The sequence below is a fragment of the Cygnus olor genome, chromosome 32 (assembly GCF_009769625.2).
Source record: "Cygnus olor isolate bCygOlo1 chromosome 32, bCygOlo1.pri.v2, whole genome shotgun sequence".
Classification (NCBI taxonomy): Eukaryota; Metazoa; Chordata; class Aves; order Anseriformes; family Anatidae; genus Cygnus; species Cygnus olor.
The window spans coordinates 213,271-221,089 of record NC_054089.1 but is presented as its reverse complement, the minus strand read 5'-3'; the positions used below and the strand labels follow the sequence as shown (position 1 = coordinate 221,089).

At 56.6% G+C, this 7,819-nt stretch overlaps 1 protein-coding gene across 1 annotated transcript; it reads left to right on the top strand.

Annotated features, from left to right (window-relative positions):
* Nucleotides 1-744: 744 nt before the first annotated feature.
* LOC121062556 (zinc finger protein 629-like) lies at nt 745-4,306 on the top strand. The gene is made up of 2 exons (XM_040542597.1): nt 745-996; nt 1,180-4,306. The coding sequence occupies exons 1-2, from the start codon at nt 745-747 to the stop codon at nt 2,497-2,499; spliced, it is 1,572 nt and encodes a 523-aa protein (XP_040398531.1). The 3' UTR covers nt 2,500-4,306.
* The last annotated feature ends 3,513 nt before the right edge of the window (nt 4,307-7,819 follow it).

Here is a 7,819-nt window from a genome sequence, read left to right as displayed (position 1 = left end):
GCCGTTGCGGAGGCTGAAGGTCGCTCTGCCCTGGCCAGGAGCACCGTCTCTCTCCGTACAGGCCATGCAGCAGTGTCACAAGGCCTTTTCTGCATGAGTTCTATGAACAGGCTCTGGGGATACCCACGGGTTTGAGTGGAGCCCAGAGAAACAGTGGCAAAAAGAAAAAGGAAGTGTTCTTGCTGAAAAGGCAGTCAGGAAACTGCCCAATAAGGAGACAGGCTGTGCTGGTGAGTCCACAGGAGCTGATAAACGTGGCAGACAGACTGCGGGGCTGCGTAGAGCTTCCCAAACCCCTGCCCGGGAGCTGCTGGCGAGCTGGTACGACCCCCAGCTCCTGGGTAGAGGGCTGAGGCTGGCTAAACCACTGCTCCAGCCGGGTAGCTGTGGATGAGCAAGCAGTAGGCTGTGCAAGTGGATAACTGCCGGCAGTTTGATTCAGTTGCTAATAACAGGTTAATCAGTAAAAAGATTTTGAAGAAGTATCGATCCGTGTTGTTTCTCCAGCACCACCCAGCCAACTCGATTTCCCTAAGGTAAAGAGGAATTGCTGACAGCAGGTTTTGCAAGCTCTGCAATCCCTGCTCATGTGGCACACCTCCCTGCACGCTGTTCAGCCCGTGTCTTTGTCTTCATGCCTCTTGTCTTACAGTCCTGCCCAGCGATGGGTCGCCTCTCTCATGTTCTCCCCTTCCTGATTTTTGCAGAGGGTCCTGTCTGGCTTGGCAGCCGGTGCCTGGAGCCATGGAAGAGCAGCCAGGTTCTCCAGCCTGCGAGTCCCCCTTTTCCCTGCGGCGTGTCTGCGTTTCCGAAGATGGGCCTGAAGGTGAAGAGCAGGAGGAGACTCCAGAGAAGGACGCCACCCGGGCACAGCTGGTGGGAGACTCCCCGGAGCGGCACAGGCAGGTTCTCCTCGCCGTTCAGGACGCTGCTGGCAAAGGCATGGTTCCCTCGCCCCTCGGGACGTGGACAGCCCTGGCCAGAAGGCAGGAGAGGGTGAGGGGGGTGCCCCGTGCCCTGAGCCCAAGGCACCGGGGGAGCTGCAGCCACGCAGGCCGTTCCGGCGGAAGCACCGGCTCTACCTGAAGCCCAAGTCGAGCCCGGCCCCGGCATCTCCAGGACCCGGGGAGAGAGCTGAAGAGCCAGGGCCCTCCCGGGGAAAGAGGCTGCGCTTGATCTGGGGACAGCCCGGCGACTTCCGACGGAAGAAAAACCGTTTGGAGAACGGACTGGAGGAGGCCCCCTTGTGCCCCAGAGCAGCGAAGAAGAGGAGGAGGGGAAAGGTTCCCGATCCTGCTCCCCGAGCCGCCTCTTCCCGGAGATGCCCGTCCCAAGCCGGACTTTGTGCAGCTGATTGACGAGCACGGCATCTACTCCACCGCCAAACTCGTGCTGGGCGGCGCGGCGGGCGAGCTGGAGGAGGCGGCGGTGGTGCTGCCGCCCCACCTGAAGCGGGGCGCGAGCGTGGCCAGCAGCGGGGCCGAGTTTGAGATCCGCGAGGTGATCGTGGACGAGAAGCCCTTCCAGTGCGGCGTGTGCGAGAAGGCCTTCAAGCGGGCCTGGGAGCTCTTCAGCCACGAGGTGGTGCACAACGAGGAGCGCCCGTTCCGCTGCGACCTCTGCGAGGCCTCCTTCAAGCGCCACTCGGACTTCAAGAGCCACCGGCTGGTGCACACGGAGGAGCGGCCCTTCCGCTGCGAGCTCTGCGGCAAGCGCTTCAAGCGCTCCTCCAACCTCCAGGAGCACCGGCGCATCCACACGGGCGAGCGGCCCTTCCACTGCGCCTGCTGCGACAAGAGCTTCAAGACGCCCTATGAGCTGCAGCGCCACACGCTCACCCACTGCACCGAGAAGCCCTTCAAGTGCGCGGACTGCGGGAAGGACTTCCCCACCTCCAACGCCCTCCTCCTGCACCAGCGGCAGCACTGCGACGACAAGCCCCACGTCTGCGGCGTCTGCGGCAAGAAGTTCACCTACGGGCACAGCCTCAAGGTGCACGAGCGCGTGCACACGGGCGACCGCCCCTTCGTCTGCCCGCTCTGCGGCAAGGGCTTCAAGCAGTCCAACGCCCTCTCCTCCCACGAACGCGTGCACACGGGCGAGCGCCCCTTTGTCTGCAAAACCTGTGGGAAGGCCTTCAAGCAGTCGTCCTACCTGGTGATCCACGAGCGGGCGCACACTGGGGAGCGACCCTACAAATGCGAGGCGTGCGGTAAAGCCTTCGCCCGGCCCTCCTTGCTGCTGCAGCACCACCGCGTGCACAGCCAGGAGCGGCCTACAAATGCAGCTTCTGCCACAAGTTCTTCAAGGACCTGGCCTACCTGGCTGTGCACGAGAAGGTGCACACAGGCGAGACCCCCTACAAGTGCAGCGTCTGCGACAAAGGCTTCGCTCACCCGTCCAACCTGCTGCAGCACCAGCGCGTGCACCGCGACGGCTGAGCCCCGGAGCGGCGTGCGCGGTGCGAGCGTTTTGAGGCCAAGAAGCCCACAGCCATAAGCGAGCGTGCTGCAAGCATGCCTGCAGCAACAGACGAGCCCCAGGCCAGCCCGCCGCAGCGCGTGTTCCCATAGGTGTGCAGGGGACTGCTGCAGCGTCCCTGGAGAGGAGCCCGAGAAGTGGGTGCTGCTGCAGCTCTTCTCCTGAGCCTGAACCCAGCAGGGCTTCTGCTGCTTGGCTTTTCTCTGCCAAACCCTGACGCGTGCCGTTCTCTCCCTACTCCTCCCGAGAGGTGATCCCACAGGGGTCCTAACTGAGCTCTGAGGCTGGGGCTCCTGTCTCCCAGCCGGTGCTGCCTGCGGGAGGGGCGTGCCGTCCATGAGCGCTGCTGGCCGCAGGCTGGCCGGTGGCAGCGAGCTGTAGCTTGTGGCACGCCGCCGATGGGCAGTTGCGAGTCCTGCTGGGAGGCCGTGGTGGTTTCCAGAGGTGAGCTGGGCTGGCCAAGGCTGCGGTGCGGCCGAGAGCCAGTGTCCAGAGCTCTGAAGAGCAGCATCAGCCAGGCCGTGGCAAGCCCTTTGTTTGGCTGATGCTAAGGGATGCTTCTCCCCCCAGTGCTGCAAGGAGGACTTATTTAGTCACCCCAGTAAGCATAGCTCAGCCTGGCCATGCAACGGGCTCCATCAGCATGTCTGCCTGGTGCCCTGGGGCCATGCTGCTGCCTTCCTTGAGTGCAAGGTGTAAGCTGGGTGCTCCTGGGGAGCCCCTTGAAGTAGGGGTGTGCTGCTGCCTCTGACTGAGCCCTGCAGCAGGAGCCCTGCCCGTTTTTTGGGGGTGTATACCAGTGAAAAGTATGGTGGGGAACAGCAGTGTGCAGGCACCTCCCTTTCCTTCTAATGAATTTTAAGCGTCCCGTCCATATTTCACGCTGCTACTGATGATCAGGTTAATAAGAAAGCAGTGCCCTTCGCCCTGCTGTGCAGGGGCCACGCGGGCGCTTTGCTGGTACAGCACCACACAGGCTGCCTCTGTTCAGCAGCCCGGTTCTCCCCCCGGGCAGGGAGCAGAGGCGGCGGTGTTGGCTGCAGATCGTGTGTTCTCACTTAAAACTTGGCACAGGGGAAGGGGTGGGAGTGGAAGGGTGACCCTGGGAGAGCCGGAGCAAGGAGGAGAAGGCGCAGCCCAGTTGGTGCTGGTGGTGGAGTATCTTTTGGGGAGATGTCGGAGGAGAGGTGCGGAGCCACACAGGAGCCACCGTCTTGCCTCTCCCAGCCCATCTGGAGGAAGGAGCCCGTCATGGATTGGAAACACTAACCCTATCTTCTGCCCCAGGGTGCCGGTAAGGCAGGTAGGGAGCAGAAGAGGGGGGTGCACATGCTGTGATCTGCTTTGGGAGCCTTGTCAAGGGACAACCCGTGCTGTAAGCTGTTTCTAGCTGCTTGTGGGACCTGGACGAGGAAGGGGTGAGCACACTCAACCAGCACTGGATCCTCCTTGTTCCCATGCTGTGCGTGCCCAGCAGGTCCAACGGCAGCACCAGGTCTAGAGCCACCCACGCTGCTGCTGCCACCGAAGTGGATTTGTTCTCTTTGACTGATGGCTGCTCCTGCTGCTGGGCGGAGGGTGGCGTGCGGACCTTTCCTTGCGAAGGCAAGCCCTGTCCTCCAATCTGAGCCGCCTTGGAGGGGCCTGGTGTCACGGGCACCTTCCTGGATGCCGGGGCTGTGGGACTGGAGGTGCCAACCCCCGGACTCCTGGTGATCCTGGTCCTACCCCGTCCCCCTTTTGTATGGTTCCTGTAGCACTGGGGCGGGGGGGAGGCGTGCTCCTCAGCACTCTGCACACTAATTACAGGACAGTTATTTAACGATGTCTTTGCCTCGTTGCTTCTTCGAGCCCACTGCTGCATCTGGCTGAATCCCTGCTTGCCTCTGGGCTTTTGGCGTGAGCCTGGCGACCTTGTGGATGGGAGGGTTTTTTGGGGGGATTAACTGTCTCAGGAGCTGGTGTATCTAACTCACAGTCCTCACTACTAGCATACGGCTCAGGTCTGGATTTCACCACTTCAAAGCCCGTGGCCCACAGATACTCAATGCAAAAACTTTCCAGCAAGCTCTGTTTTGGATTTGCACTTTTGAGGATGCACTGTAAGGAGGGTTATGGGCCTCCTGCTCAGGCTGGCGTCTCCCTCACCCAGGGCTTCCCAGCTTCCTCCCATTTCAGCTCTGGAGACAGGTACTGGAGGGGCTCTGGCATCTTTGCAGTGCTGTTACCAGCTGTAGAGCTCCCAGCCAGGTCACAGGGTTGTGACTTGCCCTCAGGGTTGTGTCTGAGGTGCAACCTGCCTGATCTTGGCAACTCCTCTGTTTGGTGGGCAAACTGTCCCCAGTCGGTGGTGGACAAGTCCTTGTCTTAACAGGCTCCCAGCCTGGGATTTGAAGCCTGCGGGTCTCTGGGGAAGGGGAAAGGTAACAGTAGCTCTGCCAGTGAGGAAAGTGAAGGACTTGGTGGTGTCAGGGCCGTATCCTCATCTTGCCTGGCTCAGCTGTGCCGTTCTGCTCTGGTAGTGGATGAGGCAGACGTGCCTGGTGCTGTCAGGCTAGCTGTCCCTTTGCTGAGTCTGGGATTGTTTCAGCCTCTAGCTGGTGAGAGAACCTCAATGTCACTATCTAAGAACATGGTTTATTTGGGCTGTTTTACTCATTTACTACCCAGATCACCTGCACGTTTTCACAGTAGTTAGGAGATCAGAGGATGGAGACACTGCTTAAAAGCAGCAATACGTGTTCCTAGGAATAGATGTCCACAAAGTGCCAGCACAGCCCGAATCCTCTTGCTGAATCCACATTTCTCTGTCTCCGGGATCCAGCTGGGCTGTCAGGTTGTCCCATTGCAGTCCCTTCTTGTCGCAGGCTTATTGCCAGGGTGCTGCGTGCTGTGGGACTGCCTGTAATGTTTGTGCAGGTGTGTGTGCAGGGCATCTGTCACCGCAGCGCGTGCTAGGTCGGCCCTTTCCTCAGCCCTGCAGCTGACTGCGGGCTTCCCAGGTATTTTGCTGAGAGCTGATTGAAAGCAAGGTCATAACTCTGTCCTTTGCTTTCTGCAAAGCTTGGAGAAGGTACTGCCCAAGCAGCCCTCAGGAGGTTGGATGGATGGTGTGGCTGTGGGAGCAGGCTGAATGTGATGGCTGGGGTTAGGAGGGGTGGCAGAAATGGCACTCCTTGACTCAGCAGGGAGAGAACGTCCTTCACCGTTTAAAGCTTGGTGGGACACTGAAGCTGTTGCATTAGCCACAAAGCACCTGCTTGATGCATATTATAGCAACGTTGGCCCTTTGCCCCTAACCTTAGAGAAATGGAGGAATTCTGGATGAACAAGAACTTGAGGGCTGGGATTTGGAGGACAGATGATGACATGGGCAGGAGGTGTAGAAGATACGGTGTCATTTGTGTCACTCCAGGTCTCCTCTGTGTCACGTTTTATGTCTGCAGATGTGTCACACGCCTGAAGGTATCTCCAGCGGCAATTGTTGCCTGTGTAGAAGCAGCTGAATTGAGCACTTCAAGTCCCAGCTACAAGCACTTGACGGAGACCTTGGAGTCGAATTCAACTCCTGAGGCCATCAGAGATGACCTGGGGTATCCAGCTGGCCTTTAGCTGTTTTTTTCCAAGAGAGCATGCATCTCTTATAGACCCTATATCCTATATGCCAACACCCCTGTCTGGGGTGACTGAGGGCATCTCAAGTGGCAGTAGTTGATGCTAGCTGGACTGTGCTGTCGTGGTAGCCGGAAAGGACCTTCTCTGGTGGTTCAGTCCACAGAATGGCTGTTACCAGACACCTATCTCCAAATTAAAGGTGTTCTCATGAGCTGGAGTCATGTGTTACCAAGCAATGACATTATTAGGGGAAAGTATGGCCTCGCTGCTGGAGGAAATTACTTCTGGTTTTGTGCTACTTGGGTGTCCTGCAGACCCCCTACTGCCCTCTCAGCTGTGGCCCAAAGGATGATCTCAGGTTTGTTCCAATATCCAGTGAGCTGTAGTTTCTCAGGTAAGACCTAGAGGACAGGTTACCTGGGCTGAGGGTCAGAAGGCTTGCATGGAGTCTTTTCAGTTTATTTTTTCTTATTGCTCCTAATTTCAGGACTTTGGTCTAAGGAGGACATGGAGTTTGTTTCATGATGTAGTTGATTGACATGACTCAGTTCCTTGACAGATCACTGTGTTTGGAGGTGCAGCACCTATAGCGTGTCTGTGTAGCTGGCTGGCATTTGCACACTGGTGCAAACTGGTTTTCATCATGTTTTTCATATACGGCATATATATTCATCATATGTTTTTCATCTATTTCATATTCATATATTTTTGAGTATATATGAAATATATTCATATATGATGATATCATGTATCATCACTGTTTTTCATCAGATGGCCAAGTAATGAAGGCAGTGGATATTTATTTTGCTACAAATGTTTTGTAACCTGTTGCAAATAACGAACAGAGCTGCTAGGCAGACTAGCACAGATGAACATTTGAAAGGAAAGAAAACAGCCCCTCTGAAGTGGCAAGAGAAAAAGGAGAAACATGGGGAACTCGGGAAGCAAAACAGAATTTTCACCTTCCATTGATTCAATTTTATGCGTTTCCCAGTTTTGGGATGTCATTCACCCCAGGAAGTTGGAGGCAGGACTGGACGTGTTCTGGCACAACAAACCCATGAACTGGCAAGACTGAAAAAGGCAGGGTATTGCCATGCGTTCTGCTTCTCTGTGCCCAGTTCCACTTGATATCTCCACCCCACTGAACATCTCAAGAGGTGCAGAAGTCACTAAGGACTGCACAAAAGGCTCTGTCTGCATTAGTTCAAGTACTATATTTGTACTATATATTTATATTTGTACTATAAATGTCTGCATTGGAGGCTGTCTGCACCTGTGACAGTGCTCTGGTCTACTCAGCCAGTAGACCATTGCTTGGAAGTACTTATATGATCTATTCTGGGCTTAACCTTGAGTTAATTCATTTCTCAGATTGTTTTCCCAAATGGTCTCTGAAGGTGAATTTTGTCCCATTTGCCACTCTGTGTCTGGGCACCCTTGAAAAGAGCCCGGCTCCATCTTCTTTGCACCCTTCCGTCAGGGATTTATGGGCATTGATAAGATCCCCTCTGAGCCTTCTCTTCTCCAGGCTCTCAGCCTCTCCTCGTAGGAGAGGTGCTCCCTTGATCAGCTTGGTGGCCCTCCGTTGGACTCTCGCCAGCATGTCCACGTCTGTCTTGGACTGGGGGCCCAGCACTGGACCCAGCACTCGAGGTGCAGCCTCCCTAGTGCTGGGCAGAGGGGAAGGATCACCTCCCTTGACCTGCTGGTGATGCTTTGC

Bases quoted from the DNA above. Each gene is read 5' to 3' on its own strand.
- LOC121062556 (XM_040542597.1), top strand. From the start codon at position 745: ATGGAAGAGCAGCCAGGTTCTCCAGCCTGCGAGTCCCCCTTTTCCCTG. The intron at 997-1,179 runs GTGAGGGGGGTG...TGCGCTTGATCT, and splicing joins TGGCCAGAAGGCAGGAGAGG to GGGGACAGCCCGGCGACTTC.